At 33.6% G+C, this 20,116-nt stretch overlaps 1 protein-coding gene across 1 annotated transcript in view; it reads right to left on the minus strand.

Annotated features, from left to right (window-relative positions):
* Positions 1-20,116, minus strand: part of LOC106457052 (neural-cadherin-like) — a 137,625-nt gene that overhangs the window by 12,537 nt on the left and 104,972 nt on the right. The window contains exons 3-8 of the mRNA XM_022382870.1: positions 8,875-9,066; positions 7,286-7,527; positions 7,171-7,175; positions 6,276-6,492; positions 2,548-2,659; positions 265-657 (exon numbers count right to left, since the gene is read on the minus strand). Of these exons, the coding sequence (XP_022238578.1) occupies positions 265-657; positions 2,548-2,659; positions 6,276-6,492; positions 7,171-7,175; positions 7,286-7,527; positions 8,875-9,066 (1,161 nt within the window). The remainder of the gene's footprint in view (positions 1-264; positions 658-2,547; positions 2,660-6,275; positions 6,493-7,170; positions 7,176-7,285; positions 7,528-8,874; positions 9,067-20,116) is intronic.

The following is a 20,116-nucleotide window of genomic DNA, read 5'->3' on the forward strand; positions in this document are numbered from 1 at the left end:
ATGTAAGCTGAAACTTTGTTGTTTCTTCCCCTTAAGGTGGCTGCACAAGGTTTAAACGATAACGAGACTTTTATATTTACATTTAAGAAAAACTGTTAGAGCAAAATATGTTAAACTGTGACATCCAGATCGTCATTTTCATATTTAATAATCTCTCCAATCCTTGAGAGCCCCTAGCGGGACACGACTGAACAATTCTCTAACTAATGGAAAACCTTAAAAAAAAACGAATAAAGAAAACAAAGAGTCAAAAACTTTAATTACCTGTTCTTTCCTCGATCTGAAACATGCCTGAGACGGTTCCTCCTCCAACAAATCCAAAATGAATATTATCACCATCCTTGTCACTGGCGACTACCGTGGTTACTAAAGTATTAGGCCCTGCATTTTCATCTACGTTAGGGGTGTAAACGTCCTGGCTGAACTTAGGAAATTCGTCGTTTTTGTTTTCTGTGTAAATTCGAACAGTAGCTGTGCCAGTCAACTGAGGATCTCCGTGGTCAATGGCCTCGACAGTAAATTCGTAGGTATTGTTAACGTCAGCATCCAATCTTTTATTTGAATATATGATTCCTCTGTTGTCAATTGTGAAAACTTGACTCTCGATAGTGTACGTTATTTCAGCATTTTTGTCAGAATCCATATCTGATGCAGACACTGCAAGTAATGTAGAAATAGTGGTATTCAGTTCTACCTATACGCGTGTATTTGTACGTAAAAGAGTAATTATATAAAGACCAGTGAAAATAATGTTACTGCGTGAATCACAGTAAATTATAGCACTTGTACTGTAGACGTTCAAAGATCTCTACTAAAGAACTAAAAACACTGGACATTTTTGGGGTCTGCGGAGTATCTAAGGCACTTAAAGCACCCTACCTGGTTTATTAATTGGAATATAATGTTAAACTTGGTGGACGTGTCATCTACTATTTTCAGTTTTATTTTCTTCAAAACGTTTAGTTGTTATATTTATGTATGTCTATATACACACATATCTAGATATAATTCCAAGAATCTGGGTTAAACAAAATTAATGCTTCTGTAAGAATATGCCAAGAGGTATTTGGCTATATTCATCTTTAAGCTATGTATCTTTAAACGTTCAATCTCTGAGATACATGCACAGCAATCCATAGTTTGGAGCTGCTAACCAGAGGAGAAACCAATCAGTACCATCCGCCACACACGCGGCTACTTTTAACCAAAAAGTGAGATTGATTTTCACAATCAAACATTCCCCCAGCTGAAAGTGCTAAGTGTGTTCAGTAGCATATTGCGATTGGAGCTTTGGGCCTTCTGTTCCACAGTCCGGCACATTAACCATTAGCCAAGACCATTCCTGGCCCTATATAGTTTAAGGTATGTATAAAAAAGTAGACATTATCGCAAGCATATAAGCTGATATAAAAGCGATCTATTTATTAATATTCTGATTACTGAAAATAATGAAATTATCGGTGTGTTAAATTTAATGCACCTCGGTTTACGTTTCTTGACATAAATTAACCTTCACAAAAAGTACGGATTTAGGTTAGCAATAATAGAAATACCAATCAATAAAGTTGTTCTAAATACAGAAACTAATAAATATCTTATATTTTTATTTCTAAGTGTTGTAGAATTAAGAAACTTAATAGCAATATTAATATTTGAATCTGATAACAAACTGAACACCAACCAGGCCATTCAAAGCAATTATATATATAAAATAGTAAAATCAAAATTGTGAACTTAAAAAAAATTCTTCATCTAATTTTATTGATTTTCTTTTTTATTTATCCTACTAATACACAGAATAAATCTTTCTCGTATTATATAAACGTACCATTTTAGTTCTGTTTGGTAGGTAGGCATTTCTTGTGTGCATGTGAAAATATTTTCAAAACTCACCTGTACTTCTTAATTTATATATTCTAGCTTTAATTATAGAAAAATACACACAAAGTAGACACAGTTCAGACGTCGGCATCTTCCTTTCACCTTATCATACACTACAGTAGCAGCCCTATATTCGCGCATATATTTTAAAGTTGTTTGCATTTTTCTCTTTAAGGCTTAACTTAAAAGCCTTACTCCTTTTTTCAAACCCATAAACCATATTTTCCACATAACTTATCTCCTCGCTTTCTCCTCATTGTTGGTCTTGCATGAAATTTACAGAAAGTAATTCAAGTATATTCACATCGAAATGTATTTCAATAGCAAACCCTTAGCACGTATCCAGGAATATTATTAACTTTTTAAAGATTCTAAATATTTAAACCTTTACGATAACGTATATAGTATCGCATCAGTGATCTAGACATCACACGCTTTCGTATTCAATCCAATTCCGTGACATTTTAGAACCAGATATATTTCTTAAGTGGTTTATTTTTACCTTATAAATTGACTACAAACTCTCTCTACCTTGATATGAGATTTGCAGTTTTCTACTCGTTGAAACTAAAGAAAAATTGAAATGCCAAATAAATTTATCAGGTCCTCAAGAACAATAATGATGCTGTTTTCACTTATACTAGTAATGACAGCGTTCACACGCACCTTGTAAAACTGAGGTTCCTTGTGGAATGTCCTCGTCAACGTTATGGGCTTGGTAGTCGGGAAGTTCAAAACGTGGAGGATTGTCATTGACATCATGTACTGTGATTGTTAGCTGAAATAAGGAACGAAAAACAAATCTCACAATCCACGATCATTTCATTTACTGTTTACGAATGAAGTTCGGTGATGATATTCATTATTGGTTCTGCAAAACGTTACGTGTCATTATGATGGCTACCAAGTAAAAACTTCTATCGAGAACTGAGAAAAATCTTCTGGAAATTGGCAAGAAACATTGAATTGTGATTAGCAAGTAAAATAGCCTAGCGGTTAATAAGTAAAACCTTCTGTCTACAAATGGGAAAATATTCTTGTGATTAGCAAGAAATATTGTATAGTGACTAGCAAGTAAAATAGTTTATTTGTCGACAGAATGTTTTTAGTTATCAATCACTGGGAAAATCTTTTGATTAGCATGAAACATTATATGATGATTAGCAAGTAAAGATCAAGCTCCCATTTTTAGATGTGTTGATAGCATGAGCAGAAACAAAACTTGTTCTTTGTATCTATAGAAAACCAACAACCTCTTTAAGCTATGTTCACTTTGGCGCGTGCCACTACAAAATGGTAAAAAAACATCAGTTATAACATCAATGCTTTTAGGAGGTTATAGAACATGTCACCACACGATCTTGATAAAGAAAACAAAAATACTTATAAGATTTTCGAACGGTTACAGAATCTTATAGATTTTTTAAGGCAAGGAAGACAGTTTTTCAGGAATAACAACCAGTAACCATTAAAATCTGTATGTGAAAATATAATTAAATAATAAGCATCAACGACAGCTCTAGTATTGACAACACTTTTAAAGTTGTTTATAAATATCCCAGCACCATTAAAAATTTCTTACACTCGAAAGTCTGTACCTCAAGATAAAAATTTGAGTATTTTTTTACAGTAAATTGACAATCTTGAGAAAGTGTTTACGTTGGTCAAAAAGGAAGATATTTAGATACAAGACGCGCAAATGTCAAATAAACAATACAATTTTTCTACATATGAGGATTTCTGTTTGTTTTTCTTTGTTTGTCGTTAAGTGCAAAGCTATACAATGAGATATATTCTATACACTCTCACCACGGGTTTCGAAACCCGATTTTTGTCATTATAAGTCCACATACTTGACGCTCAGCTATGGTGGAGGCTACATATGACCAGTCTTGATCATCGAATCAACTGGAAATCAGCCCAAATAATATATAATACAAGAAATCATGTCGAAAGGAGATTTGTGGAAAGTCCCTTAATCCAAAGATTGCCAGACTTGAACACTTCTTAGAGTCATTTTAAATTGAACCCCTTTCTCACGTCTCATGCCCTGAAGTAACATGGATTTTTGTATTAAAATATGCTGCGATGGTGATTCTTTTACTGACAAAGGTTAAATTAAAGAGGACACATGAAAGTGTCGAAATGTATATCCTTATAACCTTCTGTTACATAGTAATAGATAGAAACTTTATTTAAGTAAAACCTTCTCTTGACAAATGAGAAAAATCTTACGGAGATTAGCCAAAAACATTGTATAATGATTAGCAAGTAAGATATGTTGTTGAATAGCAAAGAAAATCGGGATTTTTTGCCAATTAACCTGCTAACTGCCTACCAATTAGCAAATAAAATCTTCTGGTAATTGACAAGAAATATCTTAAGTGACTAACAAATAAAATCTTCGCGTGAATAACAAATAAAAACACGTGACATGCAAGTGAAATCTTCACGCGATTAACTTTGTCTCTCTCAAGCTTCACTGGTACTTTTTACTCCTTTCACATTCAAGACGTTTGGAGATTTTATTTTTTAATTTTGCTTCAGATGAGAAAGATATCGCTCTTAATAGCGCTTGGGAAATAATTTCTATATAGGACCCACGTGACTGATACGTTTCAACCCCCCCCTCTAAAAAAAAAGACTCATACTTTTATTTAAACACTTTTTTATTAAACGAATCTTAACATCAATATCTCTCAGCAATATTTTCTGGAAAATAGGCTGAATTTGAGCTTTATCAAAAATACTATGGGTCTATGTACAATTTTGAATGATAATATTTTATTGATTTCATTCTAATGAGCTTTTCTGCGGAGTGAAATGAGCTATTAGGTCAATACCATATTCATTAAATGTTGATCGAAACAGAAGTGAAGGTTTCTAATATTATTTACTTATCCATCTCTGGGATCCCCCAGTGGAACAGCGGTAAGCCTTCGGATTTGCAAAGCTAAAATCAAGCTAAAATTCCTCCCCTCATTGGACACAGAAGATAGCCCGATGTGTCTTTACCATGAAAACGCACATCATCTGTGGATATTAATACATTTTTTTTCTTATTATCTAGTAATATTTCCAAATAATTTCGGTTTAATTGTTTTGAATAAATTCTACCAGTAACACTAAATTAAAATCAACCTTATTTGAAAGGACGATTATCTTACCAAAACAGAACTTATATTGGTGGAACGGATATTTTTATTAACGTTATAGGCTTAGTTGAATATACCATTGTAATGTTAAATTATGATCATCAGTAATCCGTACTACACAATAATGTGATTATTTTTTTCTCTTTGTTACGGAAAATATTATTGTACTTTTTTTTTTACGTTGAATGTCTATATCATTTCAGACAAACTTGACAGGAAAGGACAAATGTGCTCGAAGTTTTAAAGACCAGTTCACGTTCACCTGAGAACTAATGTATTGTTATGAGCTACATTTATCAGTATATCGTCTATTTTATAGATTCTTCACACGTAATAAACGATAAACGAATAATAATTATAAAAATTAAAATATTACATTTCGACTGAAACAGATCGCTTGAAATATTTGTAGATGTTAGTAAAATAGTAAAGTTATATTCGTTTTTCACTAAAGTTAGTTTCATTAACAATGTTGGTTATAATGTTTGATATGTTTATATGTATACAAAGTAGTTTTATTACGTTTTCATTTGTCATTTTTTAACGCGAATGACAACTACTTTCCATTCTTAACTTTGTGAAATATTAGTGAGATTACGGCTGGAAATTTCCATAATAACTGTTTTATTGTAAATTTTTGTAAGACATTGTATAATTATAGTTAGACTGGTTTATGAAATCAAATACATTATTTGCTATGTTAGTTTATTGTTCTGATTTATTTAGTTGGCTAATTTTGGTCTGATGTTATTAATAAGTCTGTTTCAAATCACTTCAAGATACTATGATTTTCATGAATAAGGTGTTAGCATTATTATATGAAACAATGAGATGAGCAATTAACGTTCTTATGCTGTGCTTCTGTTTTATTGGTTCTGGAGTCGAGCCCTCCAGTGGCACAGCGGTATGTCCGCGGACTTACAACGCTAAAAACCGGGATTCGATACCCGTGGAGGGCACATCATGGATACCCCATTGTGTAGCTTTGTGCTTAACTAAAAACAAACAAACAAATCTATAGTCGATTTTAATAGTAAACCAAAACTGTGCTTTCAACAAAATAAAACTGTGCCATGTTAAAGCACTAAATCTGAAATTCAAAGAAAATTAATTAAATGTAGAGGAGAAAAAATTTAAAACACTTGGTACATTTATCTTCTCACCAGTTTCTTTTTATTTAAAAAAAATATATCGATTAAAAAAATAAATCACACACGTGCAAAATGAAAATACACTCACATCAACAGATGTTGAGAAACCCCCTGAATCTTCTGTTGCAGTTACCACTAAGAAATATGTTTGGGGTTGTCGAAGGTCTTCGTAGTCAAGGTCCTTGGCTAATTTCACAATACCAACAGAAGAATCTATATTAAAGGTTCCAGCGCCCGATCCCTTAGCTCGTAGAGTGTACCGAATCAAACGGTCAGCGAATGACTTGGCCTTGACCTCGATGACACTGTAGTAGAAAAAAAAATATTAATCATTATGAGTTTTTCGTTCTTGCGAATTCCTAGAATACACTGACCACGTCACATGTCAACATGCAATGGATGTTCTCTAAAAGTGAATATTAACATGAAAAAGCCTTTAAAAAAAAACACCATTCTCGCGTTTCGAAACCGAAACAACACGTGCAAAATATTAGTCGCCAACTGAATTTTAAAAGACTATTTACTTTCAAAAAAGGAATTCTGAATTCATGGCTTCACCTAAGCATAATAGTGAAGTGTTATATGAAACATGCAGACATAGACTACGAAACAAAACCAACAGAAAACTACAGTTTTGAACAAAGTCGGCTAAACTAGATCAATGATATTGTTATCCAATGAAACTTTATATTGCTTTATATGTGTAAAGAAAGAGGCTGTCTTCGAAAATATAAAAAACAAACTTCTTGTTTTATAATTTTGTTACAATGGAAATTTTAGATTTTAAAAAGGTATTAAGATTTATAGTTTGTTTTTCTTCCCGGATCTATCACAGCCACGACCTGTGAAGTTAACAACTAGTCTTTTTTTTTACTCTGATCTATCACAGTCATGACCTGTGAAGTTAACAATTAGTGTTTTTTTCTTACTCTGATCTATCACAGCCATGACCTGTGAAGTTAACAATTAGTCTTTTTTTCTACTCTGATCTATCACAGAATTGTTAACTTCACAGGTCATGGTCAGAGTAAGAAAAAAAGATTAATTGTTAACTTCACAGGTCATGGCTGTGATGGATCAGAGTAAGAAAAAAAGACTGTCTTTCTTCTGGTTCTCTGGAATACTGGTCTCATATTTTTCCATGTAAAACTGCGGAGCCCGTTTTCCTCCCATGATAGACAGTCTCATTTCAGGGGTGGACTGGTATTTGTACTGACTGATCTTTCCATTGCGGTCTTCTGCTTTAATGTACAAAACGTACTCCTTGTCCAACATGAATGGTTCTTTACCTCTAGTCCTCACCTCTCCGGACCGTTCATCCACCTCAAATCGACCTCCAGCTAATATAAACGTTTACAATAAATATACGTGAATATATAATGATAACATAGCACTTATGTTGACTTAACTGATACCTTTTTCTGGAATTATGAGGGGAAAATATTTTTATTCGTCTAAAAATGGTGATTTTTAACCTAGGTATCTTAAGTTTTATTATATGTTCATACATGCATGCGGCCATTATAGGTTTGAAATGCCAACTTCAAGAAATAAGTTGGTTTTATCACCCATAGGGGTCTGATTGGAGAAATGGGTTTTAATTTTTTATTTTATGAGTGTTTCATTTGGAGCACCAATCTTCCTACAACTTACTGCAATCGGTAAACGGTAGTTTTAGATGTCAGACGTTGTGAGCTTTAAACACCCGTATCTGCTCTTGTGAATAAATGTTAAATCCGATAGAGAGTCTGTCTTTACGTGTGTGGAGATTCTATTTCTGTAGATACCTCTTTTACTAAGAACGTTTAACCCTTCCCACATTGTCTACCTTACATTACCTAACTTCAAATTTATCTAGACTCATTCTGACATTCACCCTAAACTAGTTCACACATTTTCCAACAGGACGAAAAGTAAAATTCTTCTTCCTCTTCTTTAAAATAACATCAAAGGATAAGTGTCCTTGTATAATTTTGTGTTCATGTAATTTGTATTTTCTTGGAAAATATGAAAAGAACAACAACAAAGTCATGATTTGTCTGAGAAAAACACGTCTTCAGCTTTAATGTGAAAATAATAACAGTAAAAACTCATTTAGAAAGAAGTTTTAAAGATTAGAATATGATATTCTTAAAAATTCATTTTAATAAGTTTGTAATTATACTTATTGTCAGTAGTTAAGTGTATTAGAAACTTGATAAGATGAATAGTTTTCAATCACATATTTTATTTTAGAATGTTTCCACTTGTAATTAAATCTGGTGACCAATATAACCCGAAAAAACTCTGTAACTTCGTCCACATCAAATTAACTTACTTCGATTAGATGTAGATCTTAATAATGAAATAAATGCCCTGGGCTATTGTTACTTTTTAACTTTGTTAATGCAAAGAATATAAGCACACAAAAAGTTAATTTCGGTTTTTTTTTAAATTGATACGATTATTCCGCGCACTGTTACTGCATTAATTAGGGCTAAAAATTCCGTTTCACACTATATAAAGTGGAAATCAATCAAATCAAAATGGGAAAAAAAAACATTCAATGAACTAAGAGATTTATGTTAAGTAACTTTCACCAAGTCGTATATCTAAAATGACACACGAATGTTCATTAACGGATAACGTTGATTATTCATAAAAAGTAACATCCGTGATGAGTAACAATCGTAGTTGAAGTGACTCACTTCTGTCGCGGACTAATACATAGTGAATATTATGGTCGGTGTCTGGATCTCGGGCTTGAAGTTTGAAGACTGACGTGCCAGGAACAGCGTTAAGTTGGACTACTGCTTGTAATGGTAACGGACGATTGATGAAGTAAGGTGGTTCATCGTTGACATCCTGGATGTGGATGATAATACGTTCTCTTTCACGCTCTGGAAAAGAAGAAATAAAAAAGTGCAATTTTATCAGCTCAGTTTCTTTGTTACCGTAAAAATCTAGTCAGTTAGCTCTCTGTTTACCAACTTATCTTCTTGTCTTCCTTCATAGTTAATTTACAAACTGTGTGTAAAAACATCCTCTCAGAACTCTATATTATCAGAAATCGGCCATCAGCTTTTTTTTTGTGTGTGTGCCTTCCATCTTAAACACGCGTGTTTTCGGTCTAACCTTCAAAAGGCTTAGACCGTTATGTCTATTATCTTACTTTAAACAACATAAACATACTAATAAGAATAAAAGGCTGTAATTGGACACCATTAGATTATATCATCCTAAAAAAACTTGTCATACAATAACCAAAAATCCCCGTATTTCCACGTAAACTAAAAACAACACGAAATAATATAGTGCCTACGTCAATATGCCCATTATTCACATTTTCTTTTACATTTATCTTTACTCCTTATAGACTTTGTGTTATGTTTGATGAAGTAAACTATATTAATTAGAAAAATAAAAAAGCTATTTGATCTGTTATTTATATATTTGACGTCCATAGACTCCTTCAAGTTTTTCGTACCTTTCCTGACCATTTGTACTAATAAATTATACTGCTGTTGTTAATCTTTCACTAATATTTTGTTTGTAATTAAGCACAAAGCTACACAATGGACTATCTGTGCTCTGCCCACCACGGGTATCTAAACCCGGATTCTAAAGTTGTAAGTCCGCAGACATACCGCTGTGCCACTGGGGGGCTCTTCCACTAATATTATATTACTTTAAGGTTATGTTCCTATCTGTTCTTCATGTTATATATACGTATATATATATTTCTAGAACGTTAAAAACGTCGTACATAAATGATCTAAGTATATTCTTTAACAAACGATTTTGAAACAATTTTAGGTAATAATTCAACAATTTGCAGATTTGACAATGCTATTGCACCCGTGAACTAGTCGGAATGCACTATTTTTTATTGTGACTGTTTTACTGTGTATTATTGGAAATATTATAATATCTTACAAACTCCTGTTTAAAGTAAATGAAGTCTTACAGAAGTTATAAACTTTTAACATACCCGGATTCGTGTCAGGCTACAACTCTGATAACGTCACTTGGATACAAGAGCTTTAAAGAAGAGGAAAGCACGACGAGACGAAGAATAAAACACAAATATACTCGTTCTCTGAATCAATTAATTCAATGGACTTTAAAATGAAGACTAGCCATGTCTTGGCAGAAGAAACAAATAACAAGTTATTTTCTTCAGATTTCCAACCAAGTGTCCAATATAGTGTCTACTTTTGGTGATTGTTTTATAAAACTGAATAGGGCGATTTTGTGATATTTAAGCCTGCTGTTTCAACACATGAGTACGTGTTTCTTCAATCACGCATTATACTCTACATATACGATTTCATTAAAATCAACATAACATATAGATAACTCTCTGTAGTTTAACATACTACAATTGATTCATGAATAATAAACATTTTTCCACAATTCTTTCCCCTGTAAAAACTCTTTCCTCCTACAACACTGTCAAGTTAAAATATTTTCTTTTAATTATTAAGTACAAATTAACAAATTAATGTACAATATTCTAACGAAGCTTTCAGGTTTAATTACATATTATAAAACGATACTAGAACATTTAGCCCCCCACGTGGCACAGCTGTATGTCTGCGGACTTACAACGCTAGAAATACGGGTTTCGATACCCGTGGTGGACAGAGCACAGATAGCCCATTGTGTAGCTTTGGGTATAACTTCAAAAAAAAAAACTAGAAAATTTAAAAAGTAACTAAATTTTTTTTGTCACAAAAGTCAGAAAAAAAGGATTTAATTCACCAGATACTTCAATTTTCCTAACGTTAACGGAGTTTTAAAATAGTAAATATTAATTGTAAACAATACTAAGAAAATAAAAATTCTATGGTCAACCAATGGAACTTAGCACACATTAGTTAACCGAACCTCCACCAGAGTAAGGTGATAACTGCGACTTCACGTTACAATCGTTCCCACCGGCTTCCATTTGTATTTTTACCACCTTCCCTAACTTTGATCAGAGGAAAGATAGCCAGTTTTGTTTTTTTTAATTTCACGCAAAGCTACACGAGGGCTATCTGCGCTAGCCGTCCCTAATTTAGCAGTGTAAGATTAGAGGGAAGGCAGCTAGTCATCACCACCCACCGCCAACTCTTGAGCTACTCTTTTACCAACGAATAGTGGGATTGACCGTCACATTATAACGCCCCTACGGCCGAAAGGGCGAGCATGTTTGATGTGACGGGGATTCGAACCCGCGACCCTCAGATTGCGAGTGCCTTAACCACCTGGCCATGCCGGACCTTTAGCTAAGAAACTGTGCTTCTTTTTTTACTCAGTAAACTTTTTATTGCCAGTTTTAGTATAACATTTTTGTTCCACTAGATTTCTATAACAGATATTTCGAGTGTTTGTGTTTGAAACTCTCAAGTTTATCCTCTCTTTTTGAGATAACATTATTAAAAATAATTTCTAGATTGCAACGATTTCATCTTTGATCAGAAATCACATACACTTAAGGTATCCTCTGTTATTTGTATGTAAGTTCTTCAGTTGGCCCATCTTTATTGCTTCAAGGAGAGCTTTAATGTGACAATGTGTTAGATGGTCTCCTACGTATTTTATTTTTCTAATTAAGTATTTTTAAGTAGCATGAAAGTGTACTCGAAAGTTAAAATATATTAATGTATATATTAAAATAACAAATAATAATTTAAAAAGAGTAAGTTTTGCCTTTAGGAAAGGCATGCCACAACTTGAAAAACAAAAGGGACAAAAACAATTGTGATATTCCGTGTAGATAAGTATCAAATATAGTCAATAAATTTGCACTCGTGTTTATTTCATAAAATTCTCAAGAGATGGCGATACTTTCACTATATTTAAATAAAACGTAACATACAATTTTATTCGTAATATATAACATTTTATAACTTATAGCTTATCGCTTATATACATGTGGACAACATTTGAGCAAAAACACAAAAATCGTAAGAATGTTCATTGTAGATAAAAAATCGTTACGGAATAATAATAATAAGAAGAAGAAGAAGAAAACTAAAGCCATCTTTCACAATGTAGTTTACACATCCAAATTCGTTAAAGAAAATTGAATTACTTACTGCAAAAAACTTAATGCTCCTAGTATTGAATTCTATATTTTTATCAAATCATATATATCGAAAGTACTTTTCTCTAGACGAATATTAATCGTCCTTAAGCAAATCAAATATAATATAATTCTAGCTTGGGTAAAACGAGCTCCTTAAAAGTTTTTCCGACAGTTCAGGAGTTAGTGAGTTTTATAGTCGTTAATATCTACATTATCTTCTGTCTTCGAATTCGTCTGCAGGTATATTTAAGAAGAAAAGCTGGAGGAGATATGGCGCTAAAATTCAGAGTTTAATCCCTACGACGTATACAGTTCAAATAGCTCATTATGAAGCTTTGTGCTTAACAACAAACAAACATGTTCTGAGTTTTCAGAGAGTTGATTGTTAGGTATATGATATTATTGAGTCATTACAGACAAGAATTTTCAAGCGGATTTGTTTCTCATAAACTTTATGTGTTTCACAGATTTATTTATTCTTATCGTTACATTCAATAACAATTATGCTAACTAGCCTTAGTTCACATGAGCTTCATTTTAATTTTCATAGCCTGATTCAAGCTCCCATGACCCCGGTGATCCAGGTGTAAGTTAGATGGCATATAGCACTATAAGTTGGGTTTCGATACCGGAGCATGGCAAAGCACAGACAGCTTAATGTGTAGCTCTGTGCTTAATAGCAAAACAAAAAAAAAAGCTTTCAGCAATGCCTTGTTGCTGAGTTATTCGTAACAAGTATAAAAAAACAATCCTAGTCATCTCAAGATACTACTGGTATGACCCATAGAAATTAACACTTTATTCTCAAAATTATCCTTAAACCTCAACAACATTTCAGCTTGAATTTAATGAACACTAAAACAACTAGGTTGAATATAGTACGCCCATCTGTCGAGAAAGATTAATATTACAAATTTTATATTCGAAATTTTTGCTTACATTTCCATTGCAATGAACAAACAGCTCGATATGGCTAAAACAAAACAAAAAACACACCTAATTATCACATTTCTCATTGACATTTCTTGTAAATGTCAGTCGGGTTACCACGGGATTTCATATCGAAATACTGATAAGAAATGTTGCCTCGAACTGAAATATGAGCGAGACTATAAAGTTCATGACCTCTAGACCAGTTTCTTAAAAAAATTTGATTAGTCACCCGCCATTGTAGGTTTGTGTTACCACGCATAACGTCATTGTTTACTTGTCTCTTATACCATGTTACCTATAGAAGGTACACCTCGTTCTTCTGTCTTCTGAGCTTTGGAAACTACGCTTTGTTCATTGTAGCAGAAATGTTTACGACATAAAAAATACTTGTCTCTTACACCATGTTACCTATAGAAAGTACACCTCTTCTGTCTTCTGAGCTTTGGAAACTACGCTCTGCTCATTATAGCAGAAATGTCTACAACATTAAAACTACTTGTATGTTTGTTAGATCTTTACATCAATAATCCCTCCCCCCTCCAGTTTCCAGTTATGCTGTACCTCGTGTAACTTAACAGAACAGGTCCCTGTTTTACCAACACCAAACTGCATGAAGCTCAGCAAACTTTGAAAAAATAAGCAAGTAATATATGTCGAACAGTAAGTGCTGGGTATATTTTACAGCCCAAAAGGAAAAAAAAAACTCTGGTTTTATTCTTCTCTCCATGTCAATGTAACTGTTATTGATCTTGATAATTTTAAGAAGAAAACCTTGATAAAGTAAAATAAGTTTCCGCCATGTTTTGGTACTTGTTTGCCATTTTTCGCAACAGCAATTTTCGTAATTTCCGTCCAAGATAAAAAAAAAAAGAGCTCACAACACAATATTTCTTAGTGCAACTGTCGTCTGGAACGATAATAAATGAAGCTAATGTTGCAAAAGTTAAAAGCAAAGTCTAAAGGTATAAGTTTGATAACTTGTACCTCAATATATTTGAAAGAATACTCAAAGATAAAACGTTCGATATCTCTCTCCTTCAAAGCTTTTCCATTTTTTTGCAGTGGGTTTCAGTACATTCCAAGCAGCGACACCTTTACTTCTAAGGTTTATTATTTGTTTACCTGTTTATACTTTTCGATGAAACAACATTTTTGGATTCTATGTTCTTTATTAATGATACGAACATAACCTTCGTATATTTCTTAGCAGACTAGATATTATTATATAAAAGTGGTAGAAATTTTACTAAAAATGGATTTTCTGCAAATTTCAACAGAGAAATAGGACGTGTTCTTAGCTGAAATCGACTTTACAGATACTTATTAGGCTTTACACAGCCAAGTGGTAATTAAAATACATTTTGTTTGTTTCCAATAGAAAAAAAACACAGCAAAAAATACCAATTAAACGATAAGCCCTGTACAATTTTATAAGTTTGACCGGGCCCGGCATGGCCAGATGGATAAGGCACTCGACTCGCAATCTGAAGGTCGTGGGTTCGAATCCCCGTCCCACCAAACATGCTCGCCCTTTCAGCCGTGGGGGCTTATAATGTGACGGTCAATCCCACTATTCGTTGGTAAAAGAGTAGCCCAAGAGTTGGCGGTGGGTGGTGATGACTAGCTGCCTTCCCTCTAGTCTTACACTGCTAAATTAGGGACGGCTAGCGCAGATAGCCCTCGTGTAGCTTTGCGCGAAATTCAAAAACAAACAATAAGTTTGACCCAGCTGTAAAGAGATTGTAATCATACGTTATCTTATGGCTATTTTTTATCTGATAGGACTAGAATAATATCGATTTATTTTTAATGATTTGTTTTCTCTCAAAAATGTCTAACATCAGGCAAAGTAATTTTCATATTTTGATCACATGGTAATGAATGGATCGCAAAATGTGACAAGATTCACGCATTTACCAAAGAAAACTCCTGTTTTGGTTTTGTTGTTTTATTTATTAGGATGAAATTTTCTGAAATACACCTTCATAAATGTTTGTGAAATCAAGCTGATAAAGGAACGCAATAGGACATTATAAAGATAAAAAAGCCAGGATTATCTTTTATTATTCGATAAGACTAACGGTTTTTTAAAGTGTTAATCACTTCGGATCCAGGTTATTTGGTTGGTTAGTTTTGTCGAGCTTCTCGAAAAGCTACTTGAGGGCTATCTGCGCTAGCCGTCCATAATTTTTAAGGCAGTTAGTCAACACCACCCACCGCCAACTCTTGGGTTACTTTTACGTAACATTAAAACGTCCCTGCGGCTGAAAGGGCGACCATGTTCGGTGATGTTATTCGAACACGAGCCCCGCAGATTGTGAAATGAGTATCATAATTACCAGGTCATGCCAGGCACGTTTTTTTTTTTGTTGTTTTTTTTTATAATATGAAAAATGACACCGCGCTGCGGCCTGTAAACCCTAAAGTTTAACACTAGTTCCACAATATAATGTTCTAATGGTAATATCCTTATGATTAGTTAAGTGGGCATGAAATAAACAACTTGAAACTCCATTAATAAAAAGTGTATAAAATGTTTTTGACGAACTTGTCAAATCAATTATATTTATTCTTTTTATCTCGTTTACTAGTTATTCGTCGTTCAATTTTCTTTCCGACTTCTTAAAGACTTTATTTGCTATTTCTTATAACTGCATTCATACATCATCTGTTCCGTGGCCAGTAGGTTAGACCGCTTGACTCGCAATCTGCGGGACGCGGGTTCGAGTCCCCGTCACACCAAACATGCTCGCTGTTTCAGCCGTGGGAGCGTTATAATGTTACGGTCAATCCCACTATTCGTTGGTAAAATAGTAGCCCAAGAGTTGGCGGTTGGTGTTGATGACTAGCTGCCTTCCCTTTAATCTTACACTGCTAAATTAGGGACGGCTAGCGCAGATAGCCCTCGTGTAGCTTTGCGCGAAATTCAAAACAACCAACCAGCCTTCCAGTTATTATCATAACAAATAGTTGCCCCCAGTGGCACAGCGGTATGTCTGCGAACTTACAACGCTAGAAACCGGGTTTCGATACCCGTGGTGGGCAGAGCATAGATAGCCCATTGTGTAGCTTTGTACTTAACTACAAACAAACAAACAAATAGTTTCACTGAATAATGTCCCCTATCACGTTGTTAGCAGTAAGTGTGATGGTTTACAACGCTAGAAGCCGGGTTTCGATACCCGTGGTGGGCAGAGCACAGATAGCCCATTGTGTAGCTTTGTACTTAACTACAAACAAACAAATAGTTTCACTGAATAAATGTCCCCTATCCCGTTGTTAGCAGTAAGTGTGATGGTTTATAACACTAAGAAACTGGGCCCGACCCATGTGGTGGGAGTAGCATAGATTGCCCAGTATGCAGCTCCGTGCTATAATAAAAAACTAACAAATCTACCCAAGAAAACTTTAGACAGGAAGATGTGTAAATTAACTGAAATTTTTTTCGTTTTGTTTCAGATCTCACCCAGTGTAGGTATAGATAAGAAACACTTGCATAGTCTTTACACAGCGTTAGCAATAGCGTAAGTTAGTATATTAATTAATGTTCTTCATCTCCATTAGTCTTCTGCATTGGCTAATATCGACATCAATCTTCCATCGGCATTATTCGGGTTTCCTGGAATCCTTAAAAAAGGTGGGAGAAAAGATAAATCAATCATGGGGCTACGTCTCTTTCTTTTTAATATTGCCATTTGGGATTCGAGAAACTTTAAAAGCCTAGAGTCATAGAGCTTAGGCTTTGAACATTAGAAACTATTTTATCTAAAGTTATGTTGTACTATAATGTAATTACGTTTTAACCAAGAAATATTTTTAGAAAATAAAATAAAAAAAGAAAAGCTTTTCGAAGATGTTTACAGCCTTGGCTATACTTGAAACTCTGGGTGAAATTCTCAAAACGTATAAGTAATAAGCCACGACCTTGCCTCGCTTGCGTTATCAGATTTGAAGTATTTCGGATACTCTGAAATAACATTACAAAACTGCGCAGTAAAATGACATTTTGAAAGCTAAGCAGTCGCATTTTCAAAAGAACGATTTGCATATTTAGTAAATATGTTTGGTTCAGCAAGTTTTTGATTATATAACAGTACAATGCTGCCATATATAGACTTATGGCTAGAGGTAATCGTCATAGCCCTTACAAACGAATATACGCATAATGCAAAATATCATAGGGAAAGCAAACCATTTTCAAAGACAATTATCTATAATACGAAGAATGGCAAGTGTGGGTGAATGTCAGCATAGCCATATAAGGATATGATAAAACTACCTAACTAGTATTCTGTCACACACGGTGGCCACCACCCTGAACTGTCAAAGTTCGCTCAGTGATCGTTAACAAATCTCACCTCCCCCATCCCCATCCACATTCAGAAATTGATTGCTGTTATAAACCACAAGTGCACACACTGCTACTCAGAAACACTAGTCCAAGAAAGAAAAACTGCAGCAAATATAAAATAAAAAAATACCTTGAACGTGAAGGACGAAAATTTATTGCAATATTGTACAAGACCTAAATGTACTTGAACGATCGTGACAAGAAACGCGATTTGCTCCCGACCCAATGAAGTGATACAAACTTTCCAACATGGTACAAAGAAGGTACGAAAACCAAAGTGTATGTCGGCCTTCGTTGTTACCCCAGGTTTCTGAAATAATTCGAAATTTATATTCCACAAAGTACTCAGTAAAATAAAGATGAAATTTAGTCATTAGCGAATTAAACAAGATGAAGTTTAGTCATTAGCGAATTAAACAAGATGAAGTTCCTGCTCTATAACCTGGATACCAAAAAGGTATGACTGTATAAAGATAAGTCCATGGACTTTAGTCATTAGCGAATACCTTCTTGGTATCCATGGTTATAGAGCAGGAACTTCATCTTGTTTAATGACTGTATAAAGATAATTCCATGGACTTTAGTCATTAGCGAATTACACAAGCAGGAACCGAAACGTCGTTCCTTTAAAGAACCGTATTAACTGTAACAAAAACACTAGAATTAGTCTATGGGCGTCGTCTGTTTTCCGCTTGTTTAAAGGTAAATTGAATGGCTGTGATTAATTTATGGGTTTAATCTGAGATACACTGAAAAAAAAACGTTCAAATTTTGTAATGGAACGTCCACATTTTGTACGATTTACAAAAGATAAGTCAAGATCGTCAAGTATTTAACAATCAAAAATTATCAGTTCGATATGTCGGGGTTCTACTGGTTACAAATAAGTACAATTATTAAAGTGAAATCCAAAGTTATCTCTAAAGATGAACAAGAAAGTGTTCATCATTAGATGTTAGGCTCGTGGATTTCTTCTCTGTAATTTCTTCTCGTTTAATAATCAAAATGATAATTTGTTTTTCAAGTTTATAAGTCATTTTGTATTAAAACTAAGACGTGATTTTATACATATTGATGGAAGTAGTAAGTATATAAAGTGGACTCAAAAGTCAATCCTACGATATATAGTTTAAAAACTAAAACCTTACGATTTTATGCATATTAAGTGAGGTACGGGTGCATAAACTTGACTCAAAAGTTCATTCTTGCGGGAAAAGTTTAAAATCAAAATGTTACGATGTGACATATATTGAGTGAAGTAGATAGTACAAATAATAATGACATTGAGTTAACTAGGTAGTACAAATAATAATAACGTTGAATGAACTAGGTAGTACAAATAATAATAAAACAGAGTGAACTAGGTAGTACAAATATTAATGACATTGAGTTAACTAGGTAGTACAAATAATAATAACATTGAGTGAAGTAGGTAGTACAAATAGTAATAATGTTGAGTGAAGTAGGTAGTACAAATAATAATGAAACTGAGTTAACTAAGTAGTACAAATAATAATAACATTGAGTGAAGTAGATAGTACAAATAATAATAACGTTGAATGAACTAGGTAGTACAAATAATAATAACATTGAGTGAAGTAGGTAGTATAAATAATAATAACGTTGAATGAACTAGATAGCACAAATAATAATAAAACAGAGTGAACTAGGTAGTACAAATATTAATAACATTACTATTTTTAACTTTGTTTAACGCAAACTGGAGTTTGTTACGAGACATTTCGGTTAAGATAAATAAAATAACGACCTATATCTCCAGAATGTATCTTTATTAGCTCAAATTTCGTGTTTACAGTTTCGTCAGGAGCTATCGATTTCCTACAAGTTCACTAATCCAGTGTTTCTTTGTTTCAACTGAATTAGTGAACTTATAGGGCTTCGATAGCTCCTAATGAGTCTGTAATAGCAAAATATTCAGCTAATAAAGATACAATTCGGGAGATATAAGACGTTATTTTCTTCACTTTAATAACATTGTGTTTAGCATAATGCGGTAAATTTTGAACAGTAATTTAATCTTTTATGAACATTCTGATAATGAAAAATGAACAATTTAAGGATAGGTTCGATTATAAATACTAATTTTGCCTCATGACTAAAAGTAATGAAGATATATTCTTTTTTATAATGAAGTACGTGATGAATATTTATTACCATTATAATAATAAAACAGGTATGAGAAAATTTTACTTGTTAATAGACTATTTCTTATTGCCACTGGTATCCATATATACATAAAAACGAAATGTGTGTTTATTTGCACCCTAACTCCTCCGAGCCTATTGGGCTAATCTCAACCAACATTTGTAAGTAAACACCATGAACTATGGGGAATGTCTTAAGTTTGTCAAACTGAACTTAACCCTATTTCTATTTTGTAAAGTCTGTTGGTTAATTACTCCCGTCTTATTGAGTCAATCTCGAACAATCTTGGCAGGTTGACGCTCTAGACAATGTTGAATATTCTAAAGGGATTCAAGGTCAAAGTATGAAAGTTGCTGGATTGTTTCTCAAACAACCATGTCTTTTCTCATGGTCAGTGAGATGGTAGGGTAGGTTCAAGGCTGGG

Source organism: Limulus polyphemus, unplaced genomic scaffold, assembly GCF_000517525.1.
Source record: "Limulus polyphemus unplaced genomic scaffold, Limulus_polyphemus-2.1.2 Scaffold287, whole genome shotgun sequence".
NCBI classification, from domain to species: domain Eukaryota; kingdom Metazoa; phylum Arthropoda; class Merostomata; order Xiphosura; family Limulidae; genus Limulus; species Limulus polyphemus.